This window comes from Suillus subalutaceus (genome assembly GCF_016647625.1).
Source record: "Suillus subalutaceus strain FC151 chromosome Unknown DFJ58scaffold_33, whole genome shotgun sequence".
Taxonomy (NCBI): domain Eukaryota; kingdom Fungi; phylum Basidiomycota; class Agaricomycetes; order Boletales; family Suillaceae; genus Suillus; species Suillus subalutaceus.
Genome location: NW_024540282.1, coordinates 200020 through 218275, shown reverse-complemented (window position 1 = coordinate 218275; position 18256 = coordinate 200020). Strand labels below are relative to the sequence as shown.

At 48.4% G+C, this 18256-nt stretch overlaps 6 protein-coding genes across 6 annotated transcripts; 1 reads left to right on the top strand and 5 right to left on the bottom strand.

Annotated features, from left to right (window-relative positions):
* Window positions 1–209: 209 nt before the first annotated feature.
* Window positions 210–774, bottom strand: DFJ58DRAFT_744583 (uncharacterized protein; the record flags this gene model as incomplete). The annotated part of the gene is made up of 3 exons (XM_041387328.1): window positions 210–458; window positions 511–630; window positions 684–774. 3 exons carry the CDS (start codon window positions 772–774, stop codon window positions 412–414), a joined length of 258 nt encoding a protein of 85 aa, XP_041245605.1. The 3' UTR covers window positions 210–411.
* Window positions 775–3351: 2577 nt separating this feature from the next.
* Window positions 3352–4307, top strand: DFJ58DRAFT_744581 (uncharacterized protein; the record flags this gene model as incomplete). Its single annotated transcript, XM_041387327.1, has 3 exons — window positions 3352–3644; window positions 3705–4172; window positions 4245–4307. Exons 1-3 carry the CDS (start codon window positions 3375–3377, stop codon window positions 4305–4307), a joined length of 801 nt encoding a protein of 266 aa, XP_041245604.1. The 5' UTR covers window positions 3352–3374.
* A 671-nt stretch (window positions 4308–4978) lies between these two features.
* DFJ58DRAFT_280251 (WD40-repeat-containing domain protein) lies at window positions 4979–6993 on the bottom strand. The gene is made up of 6 exons (XM_041379640.1): window positions 5814–6993; window positions 5736–5756; window positions 5670–5687; window positions 5552–5608; window positions 5345–5496; window positions 4979–5292 (listed from the first exon to the last, which is right to left on the bottom strand). The coding sequence occupies exons 1-6, from the start codon at window positions 6576–6578 to the stop codon at window positions 5124–5126; spliced, it is 1182 nt and encodes a 393-aa protein (XP_041245603.1). The 5' UTR covers window positions 6579–6993; the 3' UTR covers window positions 4979–5123.
* A 1878-nt stretch (window positions 6994–8871) lies between these two features.
* DFJ58DRAFT_280193 (uncharacterized protein) lies at window positions 8872–10269 on the bottom strand. Its single transcript, XM_041379639.1, has 7 exons — window positions 9811–10269; window positions 9732–9752; window positions 9667–9684; window positions 9356–9607; window positions 9131–9300; window positions 8943–9078; window positions 8872–8888 (listed from the first exon to the last, which is right to left on the bottom strand). The coding sequence occupies exons 1-6, from the start codon at window positions 10069–10071 to the stop codon at window positions 8979–8981; spliced, it is 822 nt and encodes a 273-aa protein (XP_041245602.1). The 5' UTR covers window positions 10072–10269; the 3' UTR covers window positions 8872–8888; window positions 8943–8978.
* Window positions 10270–12273: 2004 nt separating this feature from the next.
* On the bottom strand, window positions 12274–12694 carry DFJ58DRAFT_726194 (uncharacterized protein; the record flags this gene model as incomplete). The annotated part of the gene is made up of 4 exons (XM_041385333.1): window positions 12274–12354; window positions 12411–12554; window positions 12606–12626; window positions 12683–12694. 4 exons carry the CDS (start codon window positions 12692–12694, stop codon window positions 12274–12276), a joined length of 258 nt encoding a protein of 85 aa, XP_041245601.1.
* An 811-nt stretch (window positions 12695–13505) lies between these two features.
* On the bottom strand, window positions 13506–18133 carry DFJ58DRAFT_779777 (armadillo-type protein). Its single transcript, XM_041389709.1, has 21 exons — window positions 17847–18133; window positions 17730–17794; window positions 17343–17669; window positions 16943–17293; window positions 16707–16895; window positions 16503–16648; window positions 16322–16445; window positions 16109–16268; window positions 16005–16061; window positions 15840–15951; window positions 15738–15779; window positions 15560–15678; window positions 15360–15506; window positions 15209–15305; window positions 15023–15154; window positions 14766–14959; window positions 14348–14708; window positions 14199–14291; window positions 14096–14145; window positions 13895–14045; window positions 13506–13834 (listed from the first exon to the last, which is right to left on the bottom strand). The coding sequence occupies exons 1-21, from the start codon at window positions 17949–17951 to the stop codon at window positions 13719–13721; spliced, it is 3138 nt and encodes a 1045-aa protein (XP_041245600.1). The 5' UTR covers window positions 17952–18133; the 3' UTR covers window positions 13506–13718.
* Window positions 18134–18256: the final 123 nt, after the last annotated feature.

Here is an 18256-nt window from a genome sequence, read left to right as displayed (position 1 = left end):
TAGCGCGGGGGCGCAAGCACAGGTTCTCATGAGGGGTGTTGGCATTATGGGTTTAGGTGTGTCACTGTCAAGTAACGAGATGGGCCAGACCAGATGATGAGATGTCATCTAAAAGAGAAGGAAAGGCAAGGGGGAAGGTTGAAAAATAAGTATGATGACAAGTTGGTTTAGTGGGCTCAAGATGGCGTCACAAAGTTGAGTATCTCGCGCAAGTGATATACCAGCCTAGTTATATTTTGGGAATTCCAAGTTACAATGAGTAAGGATTAGATACTCAGTAAGTAGAACGCCTGTGATAATCTAAACGGAAAATACTGAAACTTCCAAGACTTCAATGACGGTTATGCTTTCGGCCTTAGACCACTGGCATGTGATCGGTTCCTCGCTCCTCGAATAGAGTAACCATCACATCTAGGCAGCAGGTGCATAATCTTCATCATCCTCGCGCTTCTCATTCGCTGAAAAAGAGTTAATGAACAAATGAATAAATGGCAGATTAGTGTATCCAACCTCCAATACCGCTTCCTCCGTAACCAACATATCCCACGAGGTTTGACTCGAGCTCCTCGCGCTTCACACTCTCTTCCAGGAGATCACGTTGAAAGTTGATGTCAAGGTTCTCTCGCTTAGCTGAGTGATACATTTGAGCGGTTATGATACTGCAGATGATCATGAGTACTCACAGGAACGTTTCGAGATGGCTCCTGGGGTGGGTGACGCTGCAGCAAGGATGGCGAAAGATACAAACGCACTAAAGAGCACAGAGAGCTGCATGTTCGATGTTCAGGGGTAGTAAGAGGAGTGACTACTTTGTCGATGCACTACACTGAAAATCCAGGAGGGCTTTTATACATTTTAGCAGGTCCGCTCGGTTTTGGATTCTTCTCTAAAGCCTAGCGGACAGAGCTTCAAGGTGTGGTACCGCTATGATACAGCATGCAATATCTGACATGGGACTGAGACCTAGTGACAAATAAATGAATTAGTCGTGATAAGTTGCGTGGCGATTGCCCAGTGAGTGATTAAGATGAGTCCGCTGCGGAAGCTTCATCATCGTGACTCACAGTGCATTTACAATTGTCCAACGTTCGGTAGCGTAAGAGGAGCTGCCACGTTAATCATGTATGACCGTCCAAGTCCCATATTTTAATATCTTTATGAGTAGCAACGCCGAGTTGATCACTTGGAGAAAATCGGACGCAGTAGGTTTGAGCGCCACATCATCGCGAGAGGATCACCTTTCCTGTGGAGTTGCCCCATAAGATGACTGTGGTCCCATGGCCCGCTGACCAGGATGTCGCCATCAGGGGAAATCACCAAAATCATCCACAACGTCGGTGTGAGACAGTCCAAAGGACCTGCAACGATTATCCCACTCTGAGTATCGCGCACCAATAACTCTCGCCAGCACTGACTGCCAGCAGGTGTTTCCCATTTCGCAAGATCACAAGTGCAGTAACCACCTTCACTTCAATTCCATACCATCCTCAAGCCTCCAGATACGCATTGTATTATCGTCAGACTCAGTCGCTACTCTCTTGCTGTCTGTAAAAATTGCTAAGGGGGTGATGTTTCTTCATGACCTTCAAACGTCTTGACGGGATTTCGATATGATCCAGGTAGCTCTTTGTCAGCCTTCATATTCATCTGTTCCACGGAAGCAGAAGTCCTGCCGGATCCTTGTCGGCTATGCCTAGCGGGAAGTTAGAGGAGGCTAAGAGCAGAATGCGAGAAACCTACAGGTCTGTTGCTGAAGTTATGGTCTTGGTAGTACAACGTGTCTACAGCAGCAGCTTTTATCTGAAGCCTCGTGGGACGCTGATAAGCGCTAGTGTCTGAACTTATCATACCGAGGCGCTTGCTCCTAAATGACCATACTCACCCCCTTGGTCCGAGTTTGCGGTCCAACGAAGCGATCACTAAACACGAACCGTCTGCGATGCTCTCCATAATATTCATCTGTCTCCATTTCCCCTACTCATTTCCTTCCAAGATGCCCTCATATTGCATACCGAGTCTTACCAACGTACCTAGGAGGTATTGCCTTGGCTTCAGTATACTATCGACCATGGAAGGCGGGACTGGCAAGATGTCCTGCATTCAAGTTCAGCTTTTGGAGAAGACGCTGTTGGAGGAAAAGTAACATTTACAGATGTTTAGACCGATGTACATCCTAGCTTTCTTATGGTAATATAGGAGCGGCATTCTCCATCACATCATCGATGTCTGAAACCTCGATGCAACTGCAAAAAACACGTGCGTGATGCGCGGATGGGAGTGCCTCAAAGCGAGCTTGGATCTACATATGTTTCGGGCGCCTCTCGATCCCCTTTGACATCAGCCTCAGCGCACAATTGTGTGAACTACGTGCCGTGGTCACCTGGGTAGACCATCTTAAGGTGGACATTCATTCCTTTTTGAAGAGCACGAGCCACTCACCGTGAGCATCATCGTCACTGCCCAGTACACAGCACGATTTTAATTCTGGAAATGCTGTGGGTTTGGTGGCTATGAACTGCACAGGGGATCTGAGAGTGCATAGAAGTTAATGCACGCTTGAAGGTAATAACTGTTTTATGGCGTCGATCAGACTGTAGGATGGATACAGGAAGGCAACACGAACCTCGTTTGTCAGAATCTCGAGATTCTCAGAATCCTCGTCCCAGACATCCTGAAACACGTTTACGTGAGTGTGAATAGGCAATAAGGCGGTTTGAACTACAGTTTTATCGCCCTCAAGATTAAATGCATCTATCGTCCTAGTCATCTCCTCCAAGCGGCCTTCTGCAGAGTGAGCCCTTTAAAAGTCCCACCAATGACATACTACTCACTTGCAACAGCCTGGAGCAGTGGCTTGAACATATTCAGAACACTATCCATGATCCCAAGCCACCATGAAATGCACACGCCTTCTCTCAAACACTTCACATAGTGCCAAGATTGTTAACATGCACGCGCGGGCCATGTCATCCAAGAGAATGAACCAGAGTTCGCGAATTCACGCATCACAAGGTCCTCGGGGGTCTATTCGGGACAGGCGATGACGAAGGGCTGCGACTGGTGCCAAAAGGATGTTGGTTTTGAGAGCGGTTGGGGAATCGGATTGAGTGATCAAAAGATGTCTTGGCGGGGTTTCAAAATATGATGTATGTGTAACACACCACGACAGCCTGGAAGTACCGTAGGGTTTAAAGTTGAGGAACGCTTAATATACGCTGGACGACATTAAGGAAAGAGGTTTCGAGCCACCGAAGTTCAATCTTGTCGTTCCGCGAGTGACCAAGCACGTGACCGCGTCAAGAGCCCGAAACGCGCGACTGAATTTTATCTATTACCAAATACATGCATAATCGCAAGCTGAGCGCTCATGCGTCATGGTCGATTATCGATTACCGAATCCACAGCTAACTCCGTCAAAGTACTTGTCCTTTTTCCTTTACATTTATCTCGTTCTCATATTCCATCTGCTCCTGATATCTATCTTCACCATGTCTGCTTCCGCTGCAACCAGTACTACTGCTCCTGCTTTCAACTGCCAACTTGAAGTCGTGGAAACAGCCAGCATGCTCGCTTTACAAGCTCCCAGCGCGGACGATCCTTTTGACCTGCTGGAGGCATGGGGACGCGACATCGCACTATTTTTCGTGAGTTCCTTTACTCTTCAAACATTTTCAAATTGTCGCTGATCGCGGTTCTTTTTTCAGACTTGCCTCCGCACTAAGGACCGCAACAAGGTGTTGCTCACAGTCACGGAAGTTAGCAACCTCCTTAGGACCTTCCAAGATCGATTGGACGTGTGCCGGCACATCCCTTGGCTGTCTTGGGGCCGCCGCCGGCTTCCGCTCACCGTCGAGGCTTCAACAGCATCACTGCGGACTTTTGTCGCTCTCTCTCGCCCTCAGCAGTCGCCACCTGCTGTTGCGAGACTCGTGACTCCACCTGAGCCTTCCAACAGCAGCAAAGGTAAAGGTCGGACTATGCTTCCCGCCGCTGACCACAGCTCTGGTGTTTTCCCCTCTCCTACCGTTACCAATGACAATGACAATATTAAAGAGTCGATGAATTCCGCAGCCGCTGGCGCGAGTGATAGCGAACTCAACGGGAAGCATCCTGTGCGCCGTACGTCTCAGGTTAAACATCGTCGAGAGCACGCGCCGCAAGTCGCTGCAATAGTACGTCCACTCTGGGTCCACACCTCTCAGTGACTGACGCTAGACTATGTTTAAAGCCTTTTTTGCTTGTAGACCGTCCTGCCAAACGCCCCCGACTCTCTTTCAAGTGATTGCGACTCTCGTTCTCGCAAATGATCCTAGCCCCTTCGAGCCTGCGCACATTTTCCCACAAAGGTCGCTCTGATCAAGAGCTAATACAGCAATATAACATACAAGACCCTCGAGAAGCAAGTTTCTTGTATATCTTGAACCCCTCGGATGCTAAACTTTCGAGCGCTAACAGGTGGCGCGAAAATGCAAGATTTGCACAGAGAAGCGCTCAGCAAAGCCCTGCGTTGCCATCCTTCGTCGGAATCAACATACTGGCAGGTACGAGCTTTCTGAGCGCTGCTGGCGCTGTGTAATAGACAAGCAGAAGTGCGAGTGGCCTGCTGGTGCTGCGATTGAGAATGCTGGTGTGTTTCCTGTGCTTTGATGGTGTACTGGCTTGTTGACTTTGACTTGCGTTCACAGAACGCCGTGAGTGACACAGCAGGCAAAACGTACTTACCTCACTCTCTCGCAGCTACCTATGTTGAGGGCCGGGAGAAACCCCATGGGTAACCGGCTGGAAATTAGTAAATCAAAACCGCACAGGCGTCATAAGTCAAGTCTGGAATGAGCTGTTGAATGTTTGATTCTGAAGCTGTCGACGCTTTGGTCTGAGTAAAATGTCGCAAGAACCTTCATATTTAACTATGAATGTCATGATTGTTGCAGGGACGGTCAAAGATGATATGAAGCTGTAAGTACGATGTAAAGCTCGAGGATAAAACTGACTACGAAGATTGTTCTCCCGCGTGTTCTTCGACAAGGCAAGACAGTCCTGCCTCTGGCTGTGACTGACTAACAACCGGTTTCAATCCCATTTCTTCGTGCTGGACGATTCTGATCGTATGACACCATATTAGGTCATCGGTCGAACAAATGAATAAAGTTTTGATACCTGGTAGTAGGTATTGGAACATCGACGATGTCTACTTCAACTGACGGCGCAAGGCGAGATGGTCCTGCCTCTGGCTGTGACTGGAGAAAAGTCATTGGTGACGATGTGGTTTTTTTGGCGGTGTCAACTTGGCTCCTACGATAGTGCATCAGGCAAGTAATTTAAGAAGTGAATAGCGTTATGTTACCGTGTAGTAGGTATGGGAACATCAAGAATGGCATGGTCAGATGCGTCGTCATAGACTGGTCGTGGTGGATCTGGCTTCTTCCTCTGGAACCAGCTGAGGCAAAAGAAGTGTGTGTATGGTCGTATTCTGTCGTCCACACCAACAACATCGCCCTGGTGAAGGATGAAGTCAGTTCTGAAAAATTCGATAAGATTGCATGAAACGAACAGGTGTTGCTCGCTGATGATTCACCAGCTTATTTCGGCGCTGGCTAGGAATCTCTGACTAAAAAGCATGTAAGAAAACACCACAGAAGAGGCCGTCAAATGGGTTTCAAAACACTTACATTTAGCAGGCGTTTCATCTGGTCGAGAGTTAGCACATATATCACGTGCAGGGTTAGAAAACACACCTTTTGTTTGCGGCAAGCAGCCTTGGAATGAATACACTTGAGCATAGAAGGTAATGAATTACAGTCGGGAGTAGTCACCTCATTCTTCGCGCTGGCCAGAGGAACAATTTCCGCTGCCGCGAGCACATCTTCAGGTATCTCCCATTGCGAGATTTTCTCGTCGCAGCCGCCACTGAATATAGAGCGTCCATCCACCGAGAATGTAACACGAGACACTAAATCTGTGTGCCTAAATCGGGCGACTTCTGTGCCCGTGGAAAACTGCCACAATCGAACAGTGCAGTCTTCAGATGCTGATGCGAGAAGGGTGCCTGCTGGGTTCAATATGATATGGTAGATGTGCTCGCCTTCGTCATGGCCAATCCAGGAATCACCAGCTTGTTTCCAGGTGGATGTGTCCCAGGAGCGAATGACGGGACCCTCTTTACTATTTGCTGAGAGGAGATGTGCGCCATCAGGAGTCCAGGTGAGCGAGTAGTTCAATGCATTGTGATAGCTGTTGAATCGAGCAAGACACTTCCTTTGGTGCAAGTCCCATATTTGGATATCTCTCCTGGTAGCAACGCCGAGTTGACCGGTCGGAGAAAATCGGATGGAAAAGACGGGCGAGCCACACGAGAGAGGATCAACTTTACTTCGCCAGGTGCTGGTGTCCCATAAAATGACTGTGTTATCGAATGACCCAGCGCTGGCCAACATCTCACCATCAGGGGAAATGTCCAAAGTAAACACGATGCTTGCTGTGACCTTCCAAGGGACCTGCGATAACCCTCCCACTTTCGGTATCACGTACCCATAACCGCCAATCCAACAATGTTTGATGAAGATTGTCTTCATCCACATTGTCTGGAACTCTCTCCCTCCGCACTGACAATCTTTTTCCCGTTTTCCAATAATACAAGTGCGCCGATGCACTCATTCACTACCCACTTCATGATCTCCGCGCCGTCCTCAATCATCCATATGCATATCGTCTTATCGGCAGATGCAGTCGCTATTCTTTTGCCATCAGGAAAAGTCACGATGGAGGTGATGCCTTTTTTATGACCCTCAAATGTCTTGACAGGCTTTTGATGGGATCCAGGTAGCTGTTTGTCATCCTTCATCCTCGGTTGTTCCCCTGAGGCAGGTGCTTTGCTAAATTATGCCTAGTGGGAAGTTAGACACGCCAGAGAGGAGAATGCGAAAGAACTTTCTGTAATGGTTTTGGTTGAGGTGTGTTACTAGTACACTGCGTCTACAGCATGCAGCTCATTATGTTCGCCTTATAGACGCCTGTGTCCGCAAACTGTGCGCCGAGGCACTGCTTCACCCGGGATGACTTGCTATAATTATTCCTCAGTCCGTTTTGTGTCTCAAGCGCTGGACCACGAATCATTCATGATGCCCTCTATCTGCTGTATCACGCCTCATGTGGCATACAATCAGACTCTATGATACTCCCATGAACCCACTTCCTGATATCCATACTGACAACCCCGAACGCTCTTTCATAGTTCACCTACTCCCCTTTGCGCTTTTCAGTATTGGACAAACCCTCTCACCACTTACACACCTGGGCGACCTGTTAAACGTCTCTGCATATGTCGTCGACTGTTGGTGCATAGTGGGAAGTTAGACATGGCCAAGAGGATGCTAGAGCGATGGTTATGGTCAAGGTGCGTCGGTAGCCTAGTACGATTGTATCTACAGCATGTAACTCATTACTGCGACCAGAATCAGCTGACCCGTGGCTGCATATAGCTCGTAGGCTGTTAGTAGGTGCGAGTACCTGGAAAATTTGCACCGAGTCACTACTTTACCAGCAACGATAGTATCTACTCCCTCGATCTGTGTTGCTGACCTCTTTGCAGTACACCTCCTTGTCTCCCGTGATACCAATGGCTCATATTCTTTCCACTGTTGGCTAGCACGACATACAACCAGATGCAAGCCAATCATATACAACGTTGAATGCGGCAGTCAAGTTCGCATTGTCTGCTCACCCTTCTCGCTTTTCAGCAGGCAAAGTCCCTCTGGCTGCATCCTGAAGCCTTTGATCACGCATCTGAGTAACCTCTTTCATACTTTGGCATCACTATACCCTCGACCGTGGTCCATAGCGCTCACCGAGGGTAGGCCTGGCTGCTCGCCCTTGTCAAGAATAAGTTTACCTGTTGGCATCATCGGTGTTGAAAGGAGCTGTTCCCAAGGAATGCCGTGGCACTGTTGCACATGACATCTCTGTTGTCTGAATTCTTGATAACGGGCAATATGTACTTCTCGGATTCGTCGGACTTTATTGTGAGTTTGGGGGCGGTCTTCTTGGTCGAAGCTTTCGATGATCTTGCTGAGGAAATTTTACCCAGGCATGCTTGACGTGTCACTGTATGAACACATGCATAATGTGCGAGCATACCTGTCTTAAGGTGAACCTACCTTTGTTGTGTTTGGGACTAGTGTGCATCTTACTGCAAACGATTTGGGGCATCTGTTGAAAGATCCCTTTACAAGCACACCTTCGTCATTGATGACTAGCATAGGCGACACGACGACACCACAAGCAGGAGTTCGAGCTCACGTACAAATGTGAAACTAATCGCAGATACGAGTACAAGAGCAAATTGGAAAAGGTATCAGATGCTGCTGTAGAAGGCGTGGACTATATCTGTTGCTCCTTGTTATGTTGCTCTGCACTATCGCCCTCGTTTCGAACTTCAAAATGTTGCGTGTGGCAGGCTGTCCTGCAAATATCACTTGTGTCCACGTTTTGGTCAACGCGTTGTGACAGGTATCTGAGAATCAGCGTGAACACGTCCATTAAATAATGCTGATGTTCTAAGGGTAACCAGAGTAAGTGAATCGGTACCGCACATGCGTCATAAGTCAAATCTAAAATGAGGTGTTGAGGTGCGTTCAGTTCTCAATCTCGTCCATGCCCTGGTCCGAGTAAAAATTCCCAAGAACATTCACAGTCAATTGTCAAGGTCACGGTTGTTATATGCACAGTCAAAGATGATATGAAGCTGCTAGTACAATGTAAAGCTCGAGAGATAAAACTGACTATGAAGACTGTTCTCCCGCGTGTTCTTCAAGGCCTATGAGGCAAGACGGTCCTGTTTCTGGCTGACTGACTAGTCATCGATTTCACTTCTATTTCTTCATGCTGGTCTTCTGATCATATGACACCATATCAGGTCATGCAACAAACGAACAAGATTTTGATACCTGGTAGTAGGTATCGGGACATCAACAGGATCTACATCAACTGCAGGTGCAAGGCGACATGGTCCTGCCTCTGGCTGTGACTGGAAAAAAAGACATTGGTGTCAATTTGGTTTTCTTGTCAGTTTCAATTTGGGTCCTACGACAGTGCATCAGGTAAGCGATTTAACAAGTGAATAGTCTTGTCTTACCGTGTAGTAGATATAGGAATATCAATAATGGCATGTTCAGATTCGTCGTCATCGAGTTCGTCGTCATAGACCGGCCGTGGTGGATCCGGTTTTTTCTTCTTCTGGAACCAGCTGAGGCAAAAGAAGAGTACATATGGTCGTATTCCGTCGTCCACACCAACAACGTCGCCCTAACGAAAGGATGAGGTCAGTTCTCAAGAATCCAATAAGTTGCACGAAACGAACAGGTGTTGCTATTCCGAGAGGAACATCAATGACTTCGGGAGCATTTCGTTTTGGCCGGCGCTCCTTTTGCTTCCCCTTCTTGTCAGATGACGGCCAGATGCCATCGAAAAAGGTCTTGAGATCAAGCAAGCGAGAAGATGAAGGACGTTCCGCATGAGCGAGTGGTGATGCAGAGTAAGTATCCCATCCACGAGACGTGTCGAAGCGCTGGTAGGTCGTCGGCTTACTTTGGCGCTGGCCAGGAATCTCCGACTAAGAAGTATGTGAGAAACCACTGAAGGGGAGACCGTCAAACGGTTCAAACCACATACATTAAGCAGGCGTTTCATCTGGTCGAGAGTCAGGATATATATCATATGCAGGTTAGAGAACGCACATTGTGTTTGCCCCGAGCAGCCTTGGAATGAATACGCTTGAGCATGGAAGGGAATGAAATTACAGTTGGGAGTAGTCACCTCATTCTTCGCGCTGGCTGAAAGATCAATTTCGGCTGCTATGAGCACATCCTCAGGTATCTCCCATTGCGAGATTTTCCCGTCCCAGCCGCCACTGAATATAGAGCGTCCATCCACCGAGAATGTAACACGAGACACCGGATCTGAGTGCTTAAATCGGGCGACTTCTGTGCCTGTGGGAAACTGCCACAATCGAACAGTGCAGTCATTAGATGCTGATGCGAGAAGGGTGCCCGTTGTGTTCGATATGATATGGACCATATGGTTGATGGGCTTGTCTTCGCCATGACCAATCCAGGGATCACCAGCCTGTTTCCAGGTGGATATGTCCCATGAACGAATGACGGGATCTCCATCACCTGCTGAGAGGAGATGTGCGCCATCACGAGTCCAGGCGAGCGAGTAGTTCGATGCATTGTTGAAGTCGTGGTGGCCGTTGAATTGAGCAAGACGCTTTCTTTGGTGCAAGTCCCATATTTGGATATCTTCCTTGGTAGCAACGCCGAGTTGACCGCTTGGAGAAAATCGGATGTCATAGATGGGTGAGCCACACTTGAGAGGATGATCTTTCCTCTGCCAGGTGCTAGTATCCCATAAAATGACTGTGCGATCGAACGACCCGCTGGCCAACATCTCTCCGTCAGGGGAAATGTCCATAGCAATCACACCACTTGTGTGACCTCCCAAGGGACCTGCGACAACCCTCCCACTCTCAACATCACGTACCCATAACTGCCAATCCAACCTATCATTTCCGTCAAAATCATCTTCATCAGATTCAGAAGCATCTTCTACAACACCGGCTGGAAACTCTCCCTCCGCACTGACAACCTGTTTCCCGTTTTTCAAGATTACAAGTGCGCCGACATGCGGTCTCACCACCCATTCCATCTCAGCGCCGTCCTCAAGCCTCCACATCCGTATTGCCTTGTCGAGAGATCCAGTCGCTATTCTCTTGCCATCAGGAAAAGTTGCGATGGACATGATGCTTTTTTTATGACCCTCAAATGTCTTGACAGGCTTTTGATGTGATCCAGGTAGCTGTTTGTCATCATTCATCCTTAGTTGTTCCCCTGAGGCAGGTGCTTTGCTAAATTATGCCTAGTGGTAAGTTGGACACGCCAGAGAGGAGAATGTGAAAGATCTACCTGTGATGGTTTTGGTGGAGTTGCGTTGCTGGTACAATGCGTCTGCAGCATGCAGTTCATTACGTTCGCCTTGTAGGCGCCTGAGTCCTCAAACTTCTCTGCTTCTTCCGCTTTGGTCCGTTATGTGTCCCAAGCACTGGAACACATTGTTCAAGTGGCTGTCTGCTCAATATCAGTTACAGCAGTCTGCTCGCGGGGCGCATGCGACTTATGTCATACTGATGCCGATCGGTGGATGACAATGCAGAATAGACAGGGAAGAAGTGACAAACCAACGACACTGCTGGATAGCAAGCGGAAAGTCGTCAAGAACACCAGTCACGACTGAACTCATAGCCTGCCAGCGAGGTATTCGTGACGACGATCCACGTCGTGACAAACCTGCAGGACGTTGTGAGAATGATAGTGGTAATAACGAAGTGGACGCGACAAAACCAAGAGGTCAATAACTTATAAATCGACTTGAACCGTACGGAGCCATGGACGCTACGGATATGCAAGGGACAAATGCTGTACATATCCTGGATGATAAATTTCTGATGGTGAGATGCACAATGGAAGGTTCATTCAGAGGTCACAGTCAAGAGGAAAGGTGAAGCTCCGAGTACGATGCAGGGTCTCAGAATTGAAACTAACTAGAAGACTGTGCTGCTGGGTGTTCTTGCATTCAGTTACCGCAAGATGAGATGGTCTTACTTCAAGCTAGTAGTTGGTTTCAATTCGATTTCTTCATGCTAGGCGATTTGAATCCCATGACACTGCATCAGTGGCTCATCCGTCGAACAAATAAGGTTTTAATACTACTTACCTAGTAATAGGTATGGGAACATCGATCGAGAATGCCGCCCTCAGAATTCGTCGTCCTCGAGTTCGTCGCCATAAACTGGCCGTGGTGGATTTGGCTTCTTCTTCTTTTGGAATCAGCTCAGGCGAAAGAAGAATACGCACGCTCGTTCGCACCAGCAGCGTTATCACAGAGGAGGATGCGGTCAGATCTCACAAACCCAATAGAACTGCAGAAAACAAACATATACAGCTTATCTGAGAGGGACACCGATGCCTTGGTGTTAGTTGACACTTCTTTCGCTTTCCTTTCTTGTCACGAATACGATTGAAAAAGGTCCTGATGCTATGCAAGGAAGAAGATGAAGGGCTTTCTGCACCAGCGCGTGGTAATGCAGAACGAGATTGAATCTGTGAAGACAAAGTACGCATTTCGATCGACCACATGGCCCAAGTACTAAAAGTTACAATCTCTTACAATCTTGTGCAAGTGAAGTTAAAGTGACACACCAAACAAGTACCATAAGAACGTTCATCCTTCGAGATCACCTCCATAATCCGGCAGTTCTTCAAGCTTCAATGCTCCGAGTGCTTTGCCCCTGCTAGCGATACTCTTATACAAATCTCGCGATTCTGTACATTGAGAATGCGCCATCCTTGCGCGCTCACCGTGTTCCGCGAGCCCCTGTCTTCGGATAGTTCAAGGGTTGCGTCCAAACCAGTGGAATATTTGAGCATCTCTTCCACAATCTTAGGATTTGTAATTGTGGCGCTCCATCCTCTAGGGGGACTGGCAGCGGATGAGTCGGCATCCTGCAGAGGACAATGAGTATTGTGCGGAGCTATGTGTACGTATCGTACTACCTGAGAAATATTTTCAACAATCTGACGGGCAGGAGTCAACATACATAACATAACATGGTAAGCAAGGAGAAACATACAGAGGAGCTCATTGAGGTGAAACGGTGAGAATTTTAGTCTGGCTGGTGTGGCCTTTATAGATCTTTTTTGGCTGAACCTAGTGCGAAAATGATGATGAATGAAATACGTAGGGTCAGGACTCAGTACTCAGTACTCAGGAGGCGTGGTACTGTAGTCGGACTTTGCGTTTGCTGTCGTTGAGTGGTCTTAGTAGCGGTAGCGAGAACGAAAGAAAATGTTTGCTTTATTGAAGCAGATAGTTTTTCGGGTGGAAGCCCCGAAGGGGCGACCCGGCCCCGATGGCGGCCCCAACCTGTGCGAGAGTCGATTAGCCTCCGGGGCTTCTCTTTGCTTCTTTTCCTTTCTCAAGTCCTTGTCTATCTTCGACATCATATGTCGTTTCCACCGGCGTCGGCCTGACTCAGCTTCTTCCGCCTCGGACATCTTGATACTTGCGTACTTGATGTTTTCCTCCGAGTCGACAGTTGTTCTACCTCAGCGTTGTCTAACACATCGCTGAGGTATGCATTTCCCTGCCACTCGTATTTACTCGCTGACATGTAACCTAGACTCTGTGCTAGGTAAATCTAATTTTAGCGTTGTCTAACACGTCCGCTGAGACTCTGTGCTAGCCTTCATCAACCCGGTGCCAGTAATACGATAAAAGAAGGACTTGTGGAACTACTAGTACCATAATAGCTCAAAGTAGTACCTCGAAATTTTTGTATCAGTCACCTCGATGTCAGCTGGGGGCCTTGAGCAATACCTTACCTTGAATTTTTTTCAATCGGGTAAATCTAAGAAGTAGGTACCTCCAAAAGAAGTGACTTTCGTTGTAATTCGAAAGCTTCAAGGTGTCGTGTTTATCGAGGAAAAGCAGACCAGAGCGTGCTACATAAAGACGCTTGCGTATGAAGGGAAAAGGGGACTCGGTCCTCTTGACGTCAATGACTACAACAAGCAAACATTCATTCGTCTTATATGCAAAGTGTACGTCAATAACGCATCGAACAAGCGGAAGCGATACAACCACGATAGCTAGAAAAGACGACTACCTCAACTACGATCAGCCTGGTTCGCCATCGTCACCACCTCCATAAGCACAGTCTGCCGCTCAACCGTGAGCATCGTCGTCGCTGCCTGGTACAAAGCACTGTTTTGATTCTGGAATGCTGTGAAAACGGTCATTGTAAGCGGGAAACAGTATAAGATAGTGAGAATGAACGACGCACTCTGTAATGCTTGCTTGAAGGTGACATATGTGTTGATGTTGTCGAGCGGACTGAAAAACCCAAGTTCTTCCTCTATCTCTGATTCCTCGGATATATCTGACTCATCGTCTCCTGTTTCTGCTTTCTCGGATTTTTCCCTCAGACGAGCACCCTAAAATGTTGATGTGAACGGTAGGTTGCAATTATGGAATTGTGACGAACCTCTTTCGCCAGAATCTCGAGATATGCGGAATCTTCATCCCATACATCCTCTAAAACACAGGTGTCACGAATCGGAACAGGCAACAAGACCATATACACTTACCATCTTCCTCTCCCTCAAGATTGAGGTATCTAGTTTCGTCATCATCTTCATCATCGCTCCCTTCAACCAGCTGATCCTCCAACACCTTGCGTTCTACAAGATCACACCATCAGTCAAGTTACCAGTCACACCAAAAATACGCAACCCACTCGCAACAGCCTGAGGCAGCGCCTTGAAAATGTTCAAAGCGCCGCCCACAATCCCAGGCCATCCATCCCTCAATCCCTCCGGAATCGCGCCAGCCTCCATCTCCAACAACTTACAAAGCGCCAAAATGCTCAGTTTCTTGTCGTGCACGCGTGGGAGTTTGCTGTCGCTGTTGATTGCTACGAACCAGCGGTCGAAAAATGTGCGTGAGAACCCTGGCTTGTAGGCCTCCATGAAATGAAGCGCCGCGGAGGCGTTGTAGAGGACGGCGTTGACGAGAATCTCAAGGTTGGCAAGGCGGAATGAGGCAGTCTCGCCTTTGTCGACGTGGTCTGCGGCGATGGTGACAATGTCCTGGAGTTGCTGCAGAAGCACGATGAGAAGGAGTCGCGGGTGAGAATTATGAACACAAAGGCTTACGTCGTCTATATGGCCGTGCAAGTTAAGAAGCATGGACTCTGCTAGCTTGCATCCGTTAATCTTGTCGTTATCCCCCAGTTGTGGGCTCGTCATAGCCGTGCGGTACATGTCCAACACCTTCGACCTGTAGTCAGGGCGTGCCTTCAGCACCTCGGTACCATACGATACGAAGTTGTCCAGCGAGGGGAGCATTTCTGCAAATTGTCACCTCCATGAGCAACACAATCTAAATATGCGCGGGAAGCAACGGGCCGCACCATCAAGGAAATCAACAGCATCATTCTTGAAGAGGTCATAAGTCAGCTCGAACACCGGCCACATGTTCGGTGATATCGCATGAAGACGGAAGGTAAGGGCGTCTACAAGGTCATACATATTATCAAACAAATCTACAGACGCTGCGATCAGCGTTACCCTTTAAGCAACAAAAAGAGCAGACGCACCAATCAACTTATTCTCAAGGGTGAACCGGATGATGGGTATAATCACCTCCTGCACCTGCGACAGAATCTCAGGCGAGGAGTCAATGCACGAGACAACCTGTGCAGCTTTATGAGATGCGTTGAACGAACATGATGGCGAGGGTACACGTACAGTTCCAATAGTTTTGGCGACCCCCATAGCGCCGTATACTTTATCGTCGTCGCCATCTGTCATGAGTGATTCTACATCGATACTGTCCGGAGCCGCTTCTTTCTGCTGTGCCAGACCCTCTCTTGCAAGGCGTAAGTAAGACTCGCACTATATACATGCCGTCAGCGTATCATAGAGGTAACTAGAGGATAGGCGCTCACCAGGCGTGCGGTGAGCTGCGAAGCCACAGGCAGAAGCTCGTTTTGGAACCGGTCAACCATAGCTTCCATACTGTGATTGAGGACATCGAGGTCCGTCTCGTCGGAGAGCTTGAGAAGATCTGCAACAGCCACAATCGAAATCAACGAGTACATCAGTGGGTTTGGACATGAGACGCACCTTGCACGACCTTGCCTACTTGCGGAGAGACGGCGTCCCTAACTAGAGAACCAAAGTTGGCTTGGACAGAGTATAAGAGGAAGAATAAATTTTCTAGCGAACCTGAGTCATGGACGAGAACCAGCTCGGTGATGGCCAGCGCAGCTTGCACACGTACTGGGAGTTCCTGATCATCAAGGGCTAACGCCACAGCACGGGAATGGTTGTTCAAGTTCTGAATAGGATCGACGTCAGCGTGAAAACAACACTTGTAGTAGAGATGCCTACCTCTTCAGCAGCCCATGTGATACCGGCTTTGGTCACTACACCAAGCACCTCACATGCCTGAACCGCATCAGCTCAAGAAGATTGAATGAAGTAAATAGACACACCACACTCCGTAAGTACGGCTCCTGCGATGTGAATTCGGGCAGGACGTACTGTACCATGAACTGCTCGATGCTTCCCTTGACATCGGGATGGCGGACGATGAAGGGGCCGAGGACTGACATCATCGTAAGTGCGCCGAAGCGCTGCGCCGGTGTAGGATTTCTATATCGCATTTTTGTGAGTTGATGGCTGTACTAGAAGTAACAGGGACGCACGAGCGCAAGACAGTGTTGATGAACTGGAGCATCGGGAGGAAGGCGGTTTTCGTGCGGTTGCTTGCGAGGGAGAGGAGGAACGAGGTCGCGCCACTCACGGGGGACGAGAAATTCTCGTACTCGTCTTTGGCATGTGAGACACTGATACGGATAACAGGAGAGAGCGACCAGGTAAACTTACCGACACTAGCACGGACGTATTCTACGGGATCGGCCTCCCACATGGCTTGTTTGGACGCATTGAAAGTGAGCTGGGGGAACCCAAAGTTAGCCACAAGGCTGTCGACATGGGGCTTCAGGAGTATCCACGTCGATTTCGGCTTAATACTGTGGGAAAACGCATCAACAAAATCCGAGGGATCAAAGACCAATGCGAAGTTCGAACCATTCAGTGAAAAACTGGAAGACCTGGTATTGGCATTTCTTGCCCAGCCATGCCTGCCCTGAAACATATAGCTCGACTTGGTGGAGGTACACCTTGAAGATTTCGGGAGCGAAGGTGGTCACGAAGTGCTCTGCAAATACGCCATATTCATTCTGCATCGGTGACGGGAGCTGAGAAGGATTTCCAAAGCTACCATGCTTTCAGAAACACATATTATACGTGAAGAAGATACACACCGATGGAACAGTCGACCGAGGATTCCATACGCCCACTTCTTGGCCTTCCACCATTCGCATTTCTCCCGATCTTCCTCGTCAGTTGGAACGCCTTCCACGGGGACAACCATCCCTACAACGCGGAACAAGAGTCTTCCCCAGGGAACGAGTGATTCTGGGCTCTGCTGGTGCGGGGAAAGGTTGACAATAATTGCAGTTTTGTACGTCTTGAGAATAAGGTGTAGCATGGCTGGGATCTCCTGGGACGCGGGTTGGGATGGGGAGGTATTGAGCATGCCATCAGCGATAGTGACAAGGGTAGGGAAAAGGGTGGCGATAATGTTTGGTAGGACGTCGGCTTTTTGGCGGAATCTACGCGTTCATTAGAGCGATACGAATGATGACACAATGAAACACGTACCTAAACGCTCTAACGCACTCGAGTGCGGCTACAACACCAGCTCCTACTTCTCTCACATCTCCACTTCCCAAGAGCCTTTTCACATCATCCAAAAGAGATGACCAGCGATCGGGGAAGTCATGCGCCACAAGGTCTTTCAGGGTCGCTGCGAGCTGGACGGTGACGGAGCGGCTGGGACTGGCAGAAAGAAGGGGAAGAATGTTGGCTTTTAGTGCGGTGCGGTCGGACTGAGCAATTGGGACATGGTCTGGGCGGGGATTTGGCGGAAGGATGTAAGAGGTATGTACGCGATTCTTGAGGTAAACACTACAAGCTTGACGAGTAGCTCTGTCGTAGAATTAGTATCATGAGCATCATGAAACTATCTGCAAAAAAGAGTAGACGTACATTTCAACGCCATCAGATGCAATGATTTGCAGAAGGGCAGTTAGCATGCCCTCCTGTGCACCGATCTACAGGGACGATCAGCGCGATGATCGCAGGTCTAATGAAACAAGACATCACCTTGCGTATTTGGAGCTCGCCGGTCTTCTGTACATTAGGATCAGGATTGTAAGTTGTCGCGAACAAGTTCGCAAGTGATTGAAGATCCATCTGTGCATCATCCATGATGATGATGATGATGATTAGATTAGGATTTTTTTCGCGTTAAAATCAACCTATAGATCAGCAATAAAATACAGACCTCAGTCAGGTATATTATGAAGAGAAAGAGACAATGGACGAATGGTCGTAAAGGTCGTTTACAAAGGCTTTAGTAGAAAATTTGGGATCAGACACGCGGCGGCGCGTTTAGTGTTGACCTAATTGATCATGATAAGATTACATCATGCTTCGAGCTCTTTCACCTGTACAGCAACTACCAGTATCTTCATACAACAAACTGCTCTAACAGGCCGATCCTACACAGTCAT